General features: G+C 44.5%; 1 protein-coding gene, 1 long non-coding RNA gene and 1 pseudogene across 3 annotated transcripts in view; all 3 read right to left on the bottom strand.

Annotated features, from left to right (window-relative positions):
• The window catches only part of LOC123781776 (uncharacterized), a 29,793-nt gene extending 22,118 nt beyond the window's left edge, over positions 1-7,675 (bottom strand). For both annotated transcript variants that reach the window (XR_015721606.1, XR_006776800.2), the window contains exon 1: positions 7,285-7,675. This is a non-coding gene — a long non-coding RNA (uncharacterized LOC123781776). The remainder of the gene's footprint in view (positions 1-7,284) is intronic.
• Positions 7,676-8,953: 1,278 nt separating this feature from the next.
• Positions 8,954-9,875, bottom strand: LOC148107781 (uncharacterized; annotated as a pseudogene).
• Positions 9,876-11,102: 1,227 nt separating this feature from the next.
• On the bottom strand, positions 11,103-16,211 carry CDKN1B (cyclin dependent kinase inhibitor 1B). The gene is made up of 3 exons (XM_045781443.2): positions 15,242-16,211; positions 14,586-14,721; positions 11,103-12,460 (listed from the first exon to the last, which is right to left on the bottom strand). The coding sequence occupies exons 1-2, from the start codon at positions 15,714-15,716 to the stop codon at positions 14,594-14,596; spliced, it is 603 nt and encodes a 200-aa protein (XP_045637399.1). The 5' UTR covers positions 15,717-16,211; the 3' UTR covers positions 11,103-12,460; positions 14,586-14,593.
• Positions 16,212-16,472: the final 261 nt, after the last annotated feature.

Below are 16,472 nucleotides of genomic sequence, written 5' to 3'. Positions count from 1 at the left end.
AACTGGCTCATCATGGCAATGAAAAGAGAAAGCAACTGGTAGTGGGTGGAGCCCAAGTAGGGAGATTAAGGTCTTCAGCTTCCATCGCAACACAGGACACCAGGTGATGGGACTTGCGGGGGCGGGGGGGGGGGCAGGGAGGGCTCCCCCAACGAACCTGCAATTTATCAGTTGTGGCCAGTATCTGCCCTGATGGTCCAAAAACTGCAGATCTCCTTCATTTACTGAAACCAGGGGGGGTTGGGGTTTGGGTTTGTTTTTTTTTTTAAGATTTTTATTTATTTATTTGACAGAGAGAGACAGAGCACAAGCAGAGAGAGAGGCAAGCCGAGAGAGAGGGAGAAGCAGGCTCCCCACCAAGCAGGGAGCCTGATGAAGGGCTCAATCCCAACACCCTGGGATCATGACCGGAGCCAAAGGCAGACGCCCAACCAACTGAGCCACCCAGGCACGCCTGAAAGCAGCGTTTTAAAACGTGTTTTCTGTTGTGTATGTTAAACAGCATCACAAAGAAACATAAAGGTGCCAGCCTGAACATTCTTCCCCACATCCTATGGGAATGATCCTGGCCAAGCCTAAGGGCTTTGACTAGAATTAGATAAAAGGAGGAAATAAGCAAGTCTAATTGAACGTGTACAAGTCACTCGCTAAAGTAATGGCTTCAGAAGAAATAGCTTTCCCATTGCTCTTAAAGTCAAGTCCAGAACTCCTAACGTGGCTTAAAAAGCCCGTCACGACTGGACCTCCCCATGGGTCCAGCAGGGTACTCATTCCTGCTGTCCTTGTTCACGGCATCCCAGCCACAAGCCCCTTCTTTCACTTCCTCAAAGTCCTTCCCTGACTTGGGGCCTTGGACCGGCTCCGCCGGGGTCACTCTCCTTCCCCTCCTCCCTTAGACTGATTAAGTCCTGCTCAGTCTCCAGATCTCAGTTGCAGGTCATTTCCTTCGGAGAGATTTCCTCGCCGCCACTAGGTTAGGCACCCCGTTTCAAACTCTTACAGCACCCTACAGGGCAGTGCTACAACACAGGGGACTTTCAGCAAACTACGGAAGGCCCCAAGGGGAGAGCTGGATTTTTAAAGGCTTGTTTCTCTTTGGCTCTTTGGCAAACACAGGCCGGCTTGGGGAAAGAGTTTGGATTTCAGCCTCTGCTTTGCTCCCTCAGCTAGACACCTTTGTATGGGGCCCAAACTGCTAGAGCATAAAACAGAAGTTTTGAGATCCCTTCATAACTCTTATCCTTCCGAACATGCAAGTAAAATCCATTTTAATAATTACAGCTGGGATTCCCTGTCCATCTCCTCCAACAGCCTGAAGAGGGCAATACTCGTGTTTGTCTCACTGAAGACACAGAGCCTGGCCCTTAGCAGGGGCTTGACGAGTACGTGTGCAACAACGAAGCCGTGTTTGGCACCTCTAAACAGCCGCTAAGTTATCACGTGCTTTTTTCTAGTAAGATAATAGATGTTCGCTGTTCAGTCTGCATTATTGTATGATCGTCTTCCTTTGATGCCTGTGAATACGCAGTTTTCAGCCAAAAAATCAGGAATCTAGCTTCCCTGGAAAATAACCTGATCCACAGGGATGGACTACGTGATTCTGAGTAGGAAACAGAAATCACGGAATTGTAAGCCAGAAGGAACCTATAAATCATCTTGTTTAACTTCCCCACTTTCCAGGAAGTCAAGGATTAGAATATTTTTGCCTATAAAATGGACACTGGATGCAGGGATCTCCCACCCCTGGTATTCTTAGATTCTAAGATTTGCCCCCAGTCAGTCCCATGGAGAGTGACAGCTCAAGACTGGTCTGCTAACTAGAAATTTAAAACAATCTCCCCAGCACTATATCCTAAATAATAAAACTAAGACAGGGAGTTAATCTGTTGAATTCTGGGCAGAATCTCTGGGTGTGCCAAATGCCAAGATCAAGGAATGTGAGGTTTGGAATAATGTTACCCACAGGACCCCTTGTGCCAAAAAGATGGAATAGGCTCAATTTTCATGGCTTGTTAAGATATTCCTGAGTTAATGGGAATGATATTTATACCTCATTTATGTGCTCTGGAAGCAAAACCGTATACCCAAACACACACTCCTCGTAATTCATATATGGATTTAATGATATCTGAAACTAAATAGACAGGAAAATAGAGGGGAAACGAATTATAGAAATGGTTGTTCTCTGCTGACGTCTGAGAAAAGAGAAGGTGAGAAACGAAGAGAAACTTATTCTGCACTCGAGAACTCTAAGGATAATAATTTTTCAAATTTGAAATATCTTTGTGGTTGTTTCTTGTTAAAAATTGTTTAAAGGAGGGGGGGCGCCTGGGTGGCTCCGTCAGTTTAGTGTCTGCCTTGGGCTCCGGTCAGATCCCAGGGCCATGGGATCAAGCCCCTAGGATCAGGCTCCCTGTTCAGCAGGGAGCCTACTTCTCCCTCTCCCGCTCCCCCTGCTTGTGCTCGTTCTCTCTGTGTCAAAAAAAAAAAAAAAAAAAAAAAATCTTTTTAAAAAATAAATTAATAAAAAAATTTTTTTACAAAAATGGGGTCATACCATAAACATTGCTCTGTGCCTGCTTTAATATTATTGACAACTTTTCCTATGAATGTAGATAAAGCAACCCGGGGTGTTTTAATGGCTGCAATCCGTGTCATTTTTGGATATATTATAGTTGGTTCAAATAATCAATCCCATATCCCCATGTCTAAGAAGATGTTTGGTTGTTTACTTTTTTGTTTCTTTTTATAATCAAATATATAACTTCACAAAGATCATTTTGATAAATATATCTTTAGTCATACATCTGATTAGTTCCCAAAAGTAAATTTGTAGAAGAGGAATTGTTAAATCTAAAAGTAGACCCATAGTCCATAATGTAGAATGCAATGTGTGCATATATGTGTTTGTAGAAGACATTTCCCATTTTTCCCACATGGCTGGCTATAATCCTATAACCTAATGCCATTTATTCCATAATACAGTCTCTCTCTACTGATTTGATATGTTGTGCTTATCATATAATAAATTCTGCGTCAAGCTTTTAAGAGAATAGAGAACTTAAAGGAAAAGCCAGGATAGGGTGGTGATTTGGGAGAGGCTCAGATTATCAGCTGGTATACAGGAATTAAAAGTGGGAATGGATGAGATGTGTCAAGAAAGGTGGCTGGACTCACTTTAAGAGGCTGATTCGGGGAATTTCTATGGGCAAAAAGGTGACACTAAGCTAAAGACTAGCCAGTTTGGATGAGAGGAATTTGACCCTGAATTTGAAAGGTGGTCGTGACTTCCACACATGCAAACTCTTTGCTTCTCTGGTCACCGGTGATGGGGGGGGGATCACTGAGCCTTGGATAGAAAGGAGGGAATCAAAGGTTAAACTATCAAGAAAGGATAATGGCCACCTTTGTAGCTGAGTGACGCTAATTGTGACTGTATTTGTCTTGACTTATGTGTTCTGAATAGAATTTATATTTTTAAACTACAGTTGTTTTAAACTACAGTTGAGCATGGTTTCAAATTTTAAGAGCCTTTCATATTTCCTTTTCTGAAAAGTGCATTCATATCCTTTGCTTATTTTTCTGTTGGTTTGCTTTTTTTTCCCATCGATTTGTAGAAATTCTGTATTTATTAGGGTAATTAGCCCTTCAATATACGGGCTGTGGATGTTTTTCCCAATTCGCTGTTCTATTTGTTTGTGTGTGTTATTGATTCAGTACCACAAGCAAATCTATACCAGGTCCTTTCTGAGATAATTAGAAATGGCCCTAAACTCAACCAATGCCTTATTTAAGTTTTTTTTTTTTTTAATTGTGTTAAATAGGGGTGCCTGGGTGGCTCAGTCAGTGAAGTGTCTGCCTTCGGCTCAGGTCATGATCTCAGGGTCCTGGGATGGAGTTCTGTGTCAGGCTCCCCAGTTCAGCATGGAGCCTGCTTCTCCCTTTCCCTTTGCCACTCCCTCTGCTTGTGCTCTCTCTGTCTCTCAAATAAATATTTTTTAAAAATTGTGTTAAATATATATAACATAAAATTTACCATTTTAACCATTTTTTTGCAATATATTAATTGTGTTTATTAAATACCCAGGAAATATTGTTCTTAAGGATAATAATAGTAATTAAAACCGAGAAACATATTTACAAGGTTAATATCTGGTTATTCGAGAATCCAAAAAATGAACTGGATGTTATATTGTTTTAAATATAATGATTAGTATTTGTTATATAACAGGTACTGTGCTAAGTACTGCAATACAATATCCCACTGAATAGGTTAATAACCCTATGAGGGAGCTAAATGCATCTTCATTATACAGCCAAAGAAACAGAAACTTTAAAAGGTGAAGTAACTTGCAAAAGCTCTTACAGGCAATGAATTAGATGACTGGGATGCAAACACAAACAGTCTGATTTGAGCCTGAAATGCAACCAGGGTTTCACAAAGGATGGGACCCACGACACTGTGTGTGAGATTCTTTTAGACCAAATACGGACAACTTTAAAATTTTTCCAGTAGTGTATGTGTATGTATGTATGTATGAACATATATAAGTATGTATGCATGTAGGTCTGTATTTATTATTAGGGTTTAACACATATAGTTTACCACTTTAACCATTTTTAATTTTTTTATCTTTTTTAAAGATTTTATCTATTTATTTGACAGACAGAGAGACAGCCAGAGAGAGAGGGAACACAAGCAGGGGGAGTGGGAGAGGAAGAAGCAGGCTCCCAGTGGAGCCTGGAGCCCGATGCGGGGCTCGATCCCAGAACCCTGGGATCACGCCCTGAGCCAAAGGCAGACGCTTAACAACTGAGCCACCCAGGTGCCCTGACCATTTTTTAAATTACAGATCAGTGGCATAAAGTATATTCACATTGTTGTACAACTATCACCCCTATGTCACTGTCTCTGACTTTGCTGATAGCTTTTGCCATGCAGAATATTATTGTTTTTATGTCATTGAATTTAACAATATTATATTTGATAGATTCTGCTTTGTTTCATCCCTAAAAAGACCTTCCCAACTCTCAGATTACGTTTTTTAAAAATCCTCTGAAGTTTCTTCTGGTATGGCTATAATTCCATTTTTTTTTTACACTTCACTCTTTAATCCTCCAGGAATTGATACTGGCATAAAGTATGAGATAAGCATCCCACTCCATTTTTTTAATGCCTATAGGAAATATATTTCCAACTAGACAAATTCATTTTAAATCCAAATGGGAAAAAAGCCAAGTCAAAGCAGCCAGGAAAGTTCCGGAAAAAAAAAAAAAAAGAAGAAGAAGAAGAGTGAAGGGACTGGTTGGGTATGGAAGATTAGTGCTACCAGAAATTAAGACATAATTCTAAATTTGCAGTAATTAAAACAATATAGTCCTGAGTTCATAAACTGATAGAACAATGGAATGGAATAGGATAATCAGAACTTATCAGAATTTAGTGTAAAAGTATAAATTTAATTGCCATCTTTATCACATTATTTCTATCCAAGAATATGGTGCACCTTTTTATTCGTTCAAGTTTTCCATTAGAGATACATCCACAGAGAGAGAACACTTCTCCGTCTGCCCCCTGCCTTCCTGTCCATTACAGAGTGGTCGTAACCTGTGGACACTTTGTGTCTAAATCGTTTTCCCGAGTCATTCCTAACATATTGGACTCCTCAATCTCTCTATTTACATAATGTGGAAAGCTGTTATCAAGTCTGATTTCATCAGACATATCTGTACCATATTTCCATAGTCTGGGCTCAAACCCAATACTAGGTGTTAAAGATGAAACAGTAGGTGTTAGGTGTTGGCAGAAATCTTTTTAAAGTTTCCAGAGGCTGTTTGGGCCTCACTTTCAGTTGGGAAATTCGGATGGCAGAGGGAAGTCACGTACTTCTCAGTATTACCAGTCTCCACTCTCAAAGATAGTGCTTCAGATTATCATAGGTGTTGGTCTAGAATAGCAATGTCTAATAGAAATACAATGGGAGTCACATATGCAACTTAAAATTGTCCATTTAACCATGCTAAAAAAAGTAAAAAGAAACAGATGAAATTTAATATTTTTATTTAATCCAATATATCAAAAATGTGATCACTTCAATATGTAATCAACATAAAACTTATTAATGAGGTATTTAACATTCTTTTTCATACTAATTCTTGAAAACCTGGTGTGTATTTCACAATTACAGCACATCTCAATTTGGACTAGCCACATTCAAATGCTCAACAGCCACATACCACTTCTGGCTACCATATTGGACAGTACAACTCTAGAAGATGGTAAAGACCAAGGAAAATAGCTTAATTTACTGGATATCCATAAAGTTCAAGATTGGAAATACAGTATCTCAAGGGTCTGGAACAGACTTTGGAGGTATCTAGTCCTCACACTCACTTGATATATGTCGCTTGTCTACAATGTCCCCATCAAGGGGTCATCCAGACTGGTACCTGATTCACACTTCAGGAATGATGAGCTCACTGCTTCCTGAGGCTAGCCCGTCCATCCCGGGGCGTTCTTAACTCAAACAAATTCCTTCCTAAGGGCACAGGCAGATTGGTTTATAGGTGGTCCAAGGAGCTTAGTTAGGTTGAGTAAGTAAAGGCTTAGTTGGGTTAGGAAGGATTGGAGGGGTGAGTTAAGAACTAAAAAATGGCCGGGGAAGTTAAGAACTGTTAAGACTGAACGCTGGGCTGAAGGCTGGGCTGGACGTCTGGTTAAAATCATCAGCTACACTGCAAGAAGAGTAACAGACCCCCAAAATGTATGTATATATGCTGGCTTCGCTAATCTGAAGATGGAGTGATTTTAATAACACTTTGAATTATTATAAACTTTTGAAATTTTCACAGCAAAGTAAAACATAATTGGGTTATAATTAGTAAGGGATAGCCTTTCTATTAGACCTATAATACAAATAACATTGTCCTAAATCTTAAAGGACTTTATCAAAAGAATTTCCAGACCCAGAAACCAAAGGCACTTTAAAAGTCATATTCCCTTTCTCAATTTTTTTTTCTCAATTTTATTCTAACATTTTCCTTACTCAAAAGCGCTCTGGACATCAAAGAGAGAAAACTTCTTCTAAAAAATGCAATAAAAATGACAGCAACTGGTTGAATTATGCATGGTAGCTAAGTGGCGCTTGAAATAATAGACCTGCGCTGTATTTACATCTCCCCTGCTTCTTTCTTCTCCCCCACCCCCCTCCCCGCCCTGGGTCGTGAGGAGGTGTTCTTTTCCGGGCCACCTTCGCCCCCAGCCCCAGCCCTCCCCAAGTCTACCTTTCCAAGGCAGGGGAAGGTGCATCCTCTCCCGGGCTCCTGTCAGCGCCTCCCTAGCACCTCTGGCCAGCAGCCGGCGGAACGGCGCGCCCTGGACATCCATTAACATTTTATACTACATCTCTGCCCCGCCGAAGCTACTCAGTTTGTTTACCGCGGCCCCACGCTCCCTCACCCGCCTGCACCAATATCAACCGTACTTCGGGGCAAAATGTTGGCACAGATGCTCCGCCCACCCGCCTCCCCAAAATCAGCTAAAACACCCCACCTCGGGTCACCGAAGTGGGTTTCGTTGTACGAGGTGGGGTAGTGTATTTTTTACAAGAAAACAAGCATCCAAAAAAAAAAAAAAATTCAAACTGCACCGGCCGGCCAATGGGGAAGGAGCGGGAGGTGGGCGGAGGAAGAGCGTGGCGGGCGGGGCGGGCGCGGGGGCTGGTACCGCAGGGGATTCGTGAAAACGCGCCGGGCGCACGGTTTAGGGCTCTTTTTTTTTTTTTCCCCTTTCCTCCCTTTCCTCCCAAACCAGCTGAAGCGCGAGACTCCGCCTGAAGCTGCAGCCTTTCGGATCCACCTTAAATCTTCAGTGGACTCGGCGCCGGGGTCAGTGGGCGCAGCCAATGCCAATCAAGTTTACAACCACCAGCACGGGAGGGAAAAAAAAGAGGAAAAAAAAATAATCTTCAAGTTCTCTAGTGCTACACACACTCAGACGGACGTACGCACTCACATACACAGGCACACAAAAGGAAGGAGGGGGTGGGGGGACAGGCGCCCGAGTGAGGGGGGGAAATGTTTGCAAAACGCTCGTTTGGGGCTCAGTGCCCGCGGCCCGAGCGCTCGGGGAAGGCGCGCGGGAAGCGCGGCCCGACCCGAGCGCCATGATGGTCGCCGCGGTTCGGAGCCCATTTTCTGGAGGGGGAGCTGCAATGATGCAATCCCCCGGCCCCGCGTCCCGGCTGCGCGCCCTTCTCCCTGCCTTTTCTTCGCGTTCCTTTGAGGCGCGTCGACGTTTCGCGCCCAACACGCATCGATTTCTTTTTGTATTTTGTGCTTTCTGATAACTGCCTACTGTGTGTCCCCACGCGAGACAGGCTTGGGACGCGAACGGCTGCACGGGGATTTGAGTGTCCGTGCAAATACTCCACTTTCGCTTCTGCAGGGTCTGAGGCTGACCCCACCCCGCCCCACCCCCACGCGAGCCGAGATCCGGGAGGTTCCCCCCCCGTGGGTGGAGGGGATCTAGTAGGACCGTGGGCCCTCCTTCCCTGCCCCCCCCCAGTTCGTTTGCACGATTTTTACCTTAATGTTGGCGAGGAGGGAGGGGAGCGGGCGTAGGGTGTGGCTCAGGTGAAAGAGATGGCAGATTTAAAAAAAGACATTCACACTCTGAAAAACAGATTGGAGATCCCACACGTGCTTTTAAAACACCTTTTCAATCCAAAAAAGCTTATGAAGAGCAAGTGTCTACGCTCACAATGATGAAGATGAAATGGCGAAGGCAGCGTTCCGCGGCCGCCGGGAAAGGTCGCTCGGCGCGGCCGGGGCGGTGGGCGCACTGAACCTGAAAGGCCGCAAGTCCCGCTCCAGTCCTGTGGATTTCCACGGCCCCCTCCGTCCCCCGGTCATGCCCCTGGCCCCAAATTTTCCTATTTCTTCCCTGCCCCAGTCCCCCGCGCTGGACAGCGGGAGATGCAGTGGGGTGGGGGGTACTTTGCAAAGTGGCTGTAAGGTTGGAAGCGACCCCGCAATCGGCTGTGGCGCTCGGCCCCTCCAGCGCGTCGCTGCGGTCCTCCTTGGCCGCCGGCGAGCCGAGAAGCCTTTCGAAATGCGCGGGGCTGCGGATCATTGGAGCCCAGCGTGGGGGTGGGAGCGGGCTGCTGCCCTGAAGGGTCCACGGACTCTGAAAGGTTCTCCCCTTCGTTCAGATCCCCCCACCGCTCTAGAATTGGCAAGGTGCTGGTGCAGAGGTTGACTGTGGAAAGGAGTGGGGGCTTCCGCTTCTTTCTCAGCCCAGAGGAGAGATGATGAGGGAGGAAAGTTTGTGAGAAACCGCCCCGCGCCACTGCGCGGGCCGGGGCGCAGCCGCCCTCCACGGCCTGCGGGCGCCCCGGGCGCGGGAACTGCGCACAGTGACCCGGGCGACGCGGGCGTTGCAAGTGGCACAGGAGCAGCTAGACTCGATGAGCTTTTCGTCCTGGGGCGCCAGCCAGCCGGACCCCGCAACTGCCGGGGCGGTAGGGTGCGGGGCCTCGGGGCGCTTCGGGGAGACGACGGCGCACTGGCCTGGGTAGCGGGTGGCTGGCGCCCGCGGCCGCATCCCCTCATAGGGACGCCCGCGGCGAGCCCCGCCGTCCGGGGCTGGGAAGAGGACGCTCCGAATCTCGGGGACGCACTTGGAGAGTTGACACAGAACGTGTAAAGGATCGATCCGGTGACTTGGGGGCTGCGTTCCTGTGAACGTGCCTGGCGCGGCGAGCATCCACTTCTTTCTGGCCCAGCACGCCTAAAACGCAGTCTCTAAAAATTCACATTAAAGATGCCTCTCGAGGAGAGGAAAACGGGGTACAGGCAGCAATTAAGAGGAGTTTTTCCTCTGTCAGAGACACTTTTTAAAGTACTCTTTTTGGCTCAGAGAAACTAATTTTATTTCATTATTTCCTGACTCTCCATTCCTTCCTCCCCGTTTTGAATTGTTTTTCTTGCTTTCTCAGTGTTTTCCTGAAAAACACCTCATCTGCGTGTTTTGAATAGAATCACAAAAACACCTTTAGCCTTTAATTAAAATAATACCTACTTGGAAGATGTAGCCCAGCCACCAAAGGACCTTATTTTCCCTTCCCCGCAGCCGAAAAGAGTCCACCTTTTTTTTTTTTTTTTGCCTTTTTTTTTTTTTTTTAAAAGCAACTTCAGGTCAAAATAAGCTGAAACTATCTTGTTTAGAGCCCCTTTTGGGGTGCAGTAATGTAAAAGCAAGTATTTGAGGGAAACAGTTTAACCCAAATTCAGATTTTTGCAATCTAACCATCTGCAGATGCCTAGAAAAAATAATTTACTTTTACACCTTACCTACATTTTTAAGAGAATGTGAAATAACAGGAATCATTTCTTAGTAAATTTGACTTTAAAATGCCTTGTTTTAATTTTTCTTATCTAAATAAAAAATATCTCTCTCTGCCATGTGGATATGAGGCCCCAAACCCTCAGATTTGGTATTTAGATTAGCCAGTTTTAGGTTGTGTAGATTGTAACCAGGAAATTTCAAAATTGAGGAATTTGTCATGATCAGTTTAATTTGAAGAATACCTGTTCTATCTAAGTTAGTGTGGAACGCATGCCAATTTCTAGAGGACCTACACATACCCTAATATTTTGGACAAGAAGTATAGATTAGATACTCTGAACAATTGCTCTCATTTCTCACACCACTTCCATGTGTAAATACAGAATTTAGAGAAGTCACCATGTTACTTTCATTTTCAATCCTGCAAATGTGTGATCAGCCAGCCTACACTTACGTAAAAATTTTTGGTTCTGACACATATCCTATACGACCTAAATATCTGAACTAATAGAGATTCCACCATCTTATTTATATGAAAATGTGGCTTTCCCACTTTACATGTCTAAAGCTTTGCTCACTCACACAAACTAAGTGGGAAATAGTGACTACTACATTCAGAGCCTCATAAACATCATCTCAGACGTGGGCCTAAATTATCAAGATATTTGCCACTTCATGTTATATTTGTGTAAGTAAGACTGGAAGGCCAGGTCAAATACCTCAAGCTTAATAAAGCACATTACATTTCACCAAATGAGTAGCTATGGGAAGTTTTATTGATTACTTAATATACATCATCTTTTTCGACATTACAAAAAATTATACTTGGCTCAGTATGCAACATTTTTAGCATACCCATATTATTTAACAGAAGAAGGGAAAAAACCTATTCTACCCAATACAGCATTTACAAATGCACAAACATGCCACTTTGGCTTGTATATGATCTAGATTAAAAAAAAAAAAAAAAAAACCTCTTTTTAACATAAATAAGTTAGTATAGTTTTTCAGTGTCTTTACAGAGTTATGTACACAGGTACACTTCAAATGGTTTTGTTTCATACACATACACAGGCAATGTAAAAATACTGTTTAAAGATGTAGTATCCATTTCAGTAATTCCACGTGTGCTTTTTGCTCTACACAATTTCCTTTAAAAATACCATTTCCTTTGGACAAATTAACAAATAGAATGAGAAGCTTTAAATTAAAAATTATTTCATTATTTTTTATGTGACATTACAGATCTTTAAAAAATATCCAAGGATTTAGAATTATTTTGACTTTGTCTATACAGCCCCAAATCCAAAGAAAATTTCTCAACAAACGTGATAAAAATTAGATGGTTGATTCTGAGCATTCAGAACTCCCCCCATACACCCCAGATTTTTGCCCAGAATTACCTGGAATGATTACCTAACTGCTGAATAATTAACTGGTAAATTCCAATTTTAAGAGGAACTGGGGGTGGGGGTGAGGACTGAGGATAGTTTTTTGCTGTTTAACAAAAAAAAAAAAAAAAAAAAAAAAAGAAGCCATTTGCCAGTATATAACGGAATCATCGGAGCTCCCAAATGAGAAAAAGCTTCATGTAAAAATAATTAGCCATTATTTGCAACCAGTGTTCAAATTCGGATGATTTTTAAAAAATGAAGTATCAGTTTTCACTGAAAGAGACATTACATCTTTAAAGAAAACAATTCAAACCCTTCCCCAAAACTGCTTCTCTCCATGCAAGTCCCAATATTTTTCTCCTTGCTCTAAAAGGAAGCAAGCTCTTCATAACCCCCCATGCCAATTCCTCAGCCCCACCCTACCCTCCCTTCCCCCAAAGTTTATGTGCTACATAAAAGGTAAAAACTATATACACAGGTAGTACAATGAAGCAAATAAGGAAAAACCTAATTGCACAATGCTACATCCAATGCTTTTAGAGGCAGATCATTTAAGAATGCCTAAAATTTTAGTGTTATTGTGTTTTTGCTTTTCAGTGCTTATACAGGATGTCCATTCCATGGAGTCAGCGATATGTATTTAAAAATTTTAATTTATATCTTCCTTGCTTCATCAAGCAGTGATGTATCTGATAAACAAGGAAACGTGCTCTTAATTCTGCAAAAGAATAAAAAGAACAAAGTATTAGGAGAAAAGCACTAGAATAACATTACCAATAAAGCACAGGAATCATTTTGTCACTGTCTTAATTGTGAAATACCTGAGCGATGGAACAGAAAGTGTGTACTAAACGTTGATGACTCTAGTCCTCTCCATCCACTGTTTCCTTCGCTGGATTTTTACTCTCCTCTGTGTCGTGGAGTTTTGTTTAGAGCAGTGGGTCTCACCAGTGGGCAGTTTTGCCCCCCAGGGGACATTTGGCAATGTTTGGAGACATTTTTGGTTGTCACCCGGTGTGGGGGGGGGGGGGAATGCTACTTGCATCTGCTGGGAAAGGCCAGGGATGTTGCCAAACATTCTACTAATGCACAGAACAGCCCCCACAACAAAGAATTATTCAGCCCAAAATGTCAATAGTGCAGAGGTTGAGAAACCCTGGTCTAGAGAATCGGGGTCCAAGACAGTAAGAAAAGACAGGAAAATGAAGAAACTGTAATACTTAAAATCTTCTAAATTTGAGAAATAACTGGAAATATTATTTATAAACGCTCTCCAGAGAAAATTCTATCAATATTTATTTCAAAACATTCTCGTTTCTTAGTCATATGCAAAATATACACGTGAATGCTTCTGAATAGGTCCTTACTACTATTTCTAGTATTCTCTGAACTGGCAATATTTACTAACAAATGCCTCTCTATATGTCAGAATGGGGTCAGATCAAAATCCAGTAGGTGTGATTCACTGTGGTTCCTCTGATGAGCTAGGCTACAGGTCACAAACCACAAGTCCCAAGCTGCAGGTTGCTTCAGAAAATTTTTTTCATCCAATTTTCCCACTTCATATATAGCTGTACTATAGACGTTCTACAGTGGTCTTTTGTATAAGCTTTGAAAAATGTCAGATATGTGTGAAGAAATCATATATAGGACACCATGATCTAAAAACACAACAAACTGGAATCTCACCTTATTCTCTATGTTCTTTATTCTTACTTTTTTATAAATGAGGATTTTAAATATTTATATCAACATCTACTAAGATCTCTTTACATGCGAAGCTATGAGTGTGTTTGGGGGGGAAAAAAAGGTCATGGTCCTTGTCCATAAGAAGTTTTCAAACTATTAACGTATGCACTTTGATCATTATGGATAGCCAATCCACGGAAAGTTGAGGGCTGAATTATTCAAATTAGCTATTCATATTGATCAGATTTTAGTAGGTGGAAAAAAATCTCCACTTCTCTTGCATGGGGTAGAGCTACCCTCCCGAGCCCTTATATCTGTTATCCGTTTTCCCTACAAATATCCCCATCATCCTGTTATAGCACAATTAGACAATTAGCATACACATGCTGACGTGTTCCAGGATTGCTTACTCCAGCAAAGTTATTTTAACTTCTGCTTTGCAATTTCAGTGTTACCAGAAATTCCGTAGGAACCTTAGTATTTTTCCACTTTATAGCTTTCCATTTTGTTTTTTTTTTTTTAAATACACAGGGTTCCTTTCCTGTTCCCCAAATTTGTAAGCAAACAGGGAAAGTGGCAGTTTGTGAAAATGACAGAAGAATGTAACATACCTCTCTATTCACATTGTTAACGACTGGATTAACCAAACATGACCTATCTGTACCTAACTTTTCCCTCAAATTTTAAATTTAATCACTTACTTGCCATTTTCCCATGTATGGCTCAAAATCTGTTACTGACTTGACTTGAACCTCTGGGAAATGAATTCTCATGAACTGGGACTGAGGCATATCCCAGTTCTTGTTCAGATGGGGGAAAGAACCTATTGTTCCCAACAAGTTTTGGTGGGATTCACTGGGAACCGACCTTCCTACTCATCAGGGCCTCGGTCACAAGTACTTGGCTAGGGCACTTGCTCTGGTTATTCCGTGTTTCAAGGAAAAAATGATCGCAGGACGTAGAAACTGTGAAAAAGTTACAGTATCCCCACCAGTGATTCCCAGCCTTCCCATTCCTACTTTTTGACCTCAGAAAATATAAACAAAACAAAAACCCACAAGCTCTAGTCTGCCAGCAACCACTAAGATCGGGTATCTCGGGGTTTGAAAGCCCAATTCGGGGTGTCAGTTACTTGCTCCTAGTAATCAACCCACCGAGCAGTTTACGTTTGACGTCTTCTGAGGCCCGGCTTCTTGGGCGTCTGCTCCACTGAACCCGCGTTCGCGTTCGGGGAACCGTCTGAGACATTTTCTTCTGTTCTGTTGGCTCTTTTGTTTTGAGGAGAGGAATCTAAGGGCAAGAGGGAATTTTAAAAAGAACACACACAACCTTTATTAGAAAAACAATGGCTGACAGAAGTTGGCACAATAGTCAGGGGATGAAAAACCCACACCTCCACCCACAGTCCTGAATCCGTCATTCCCGGTGGCCTTTAGGGCACAAAATGAGGTTGTTTTCACATAACAGAAAGTGTATTCTACGCCCCAAAGCTCTCTCTCCATTGCAAAGAGGGAGGCCGCTGATAAACATCCCAACGCAGTCAAAGACCTGACCGCTGGCCAGCGGGGAGGAACTGCGATGTTTTCGGTTGGAGAAATTATCAGATAATACCACCTCGGGCTCCTGACTTAAAAATCATCAACAGACAAGCAGGCGGCCGGACAGCATTTAAAACCTAAGGTTAGGGCAGTTGGCTCCCCCAGAGCTAAATCGGAATGCAGTGAAAAGAGCGCGGAGGTTAAGACCCTCCAGCGGGCCAAAGCGGTGCCCCGGACCGACAGACATTTTCTGCTTGGGGAGGGGTCCTTACCGTCCGTGGCAGGTCGCTTCCTTATCCCAGTGCACTGCTCCGCTAACCCGGTCTGGTTGTCCGGCGTATCAGTCTTTTGGTCTACCAAATGTGTGTCCTCTGAGTTTGCCTGAGACCCAATTAAAGGCACCGCCTGGCGGTTCCCGCTGACGTCCTGGCTCTCCTGCGCCGGCACCTTGCAGACGCCTTTGGGTGGCCGCGGGGGTCTGTAGTAGAACTCGGGCAAGCTGCCCTTCTCCACCTCCTGCCACTCGTATTTGCCCTCCAGGGGCTTGTGATTCTGGAAATCAAAATTCCACTTGCGCTGGCTTGCCTCTTCCATGTCTCTGCAGTGCTTCTCCAAGTCCCGGGTCAACTCTTCGTGGTTGACCGGGCCGAAGAGGTTTCTGCAGGCGGAGGGCTTGGGGTACTCCGCCTGTCTGGCGTCCATCCGCTCTAGGCTCGGGCTCCCGTTAGACACTCGCACGTTTGACATCTTCCTCCCCGGTCTTCACGACCGCCTCGCGCGCGCGCTCCGAAAACAAAACTGAACAAAACAAAACGCCCCGACCCAGCCCGAACCCCTCTTATAAGCCCTGCGACCGCGCTCGCAGCCAAGAGAAACAAACCCGGACAAGTAACTGCCCGAGCGTCAGGGGCGCGCTGGCTCTGGGGGAGGGGTGAGGGGAAGCCCCGGCCAGGCAGCCGAGAGCCGCCGCCGATCAAGTGTACCGGCGAGCGGGAGGGCGGGGAGGGGAGGGGAGAGGAGAGAGGAGGGGGTGGCAAAGCCAGTCCAAGTCCGGGCTGCTGCGAGCCCGCGGGTCCCGCCAACCAAGCGGCTCTCCAAACCTTGCCGGCGTCGGAGTCGCGGAGCGACGAGGCAGTGGGGAGAGGGGAGGGGGAGAAAAACACCCCGAAAAGACGAGCCCCCTTTTTTTAGTTGCCCAATATGGCGGTGGAAGGGAGGCTGACGAAGAAGAAAATGATTGACACCGCAAGTCTATTTAAACAGAGGAGGAGATCCATTGGTTGCGGCGCCGGGAGCCGCCCCGCCGAGGCTGGCGAGCGCGGCCTTAAGGTGGCCCGGGCGGCTGCGGCGCCTCCCCGCCTGCCCGCGCGCGCCCACTCCGACAGCGCCGCCCGGAGATTGGCTGGTCGCGTGACTGCCGGAGGTGTGCCGCTGCCAGCAAACCTGCTCCGGCTGGCCTCGGAGAAATTAAAAACGAGACAAACAAACTCGCCAAACGGCCGG

The sequence above is a fragment of the Ursus americanus genome, chromosome 25 (genome assembly GCF_024610735.1).
Source record: "Ursus americanus isolate L20-20 chromosome 25, mUrsAme1.1.p, whole genome shotgun sequence".
NCBI lineage: Eukaryota > Metazoa > Chordata > Mammalia > Carnivora > Ursidae > Ursus > Ursus americanus.
Note: the sequence above shows the minus strand (reverse complement) of the source record. Positions and strands in the feature narration are given on the sequence as shown.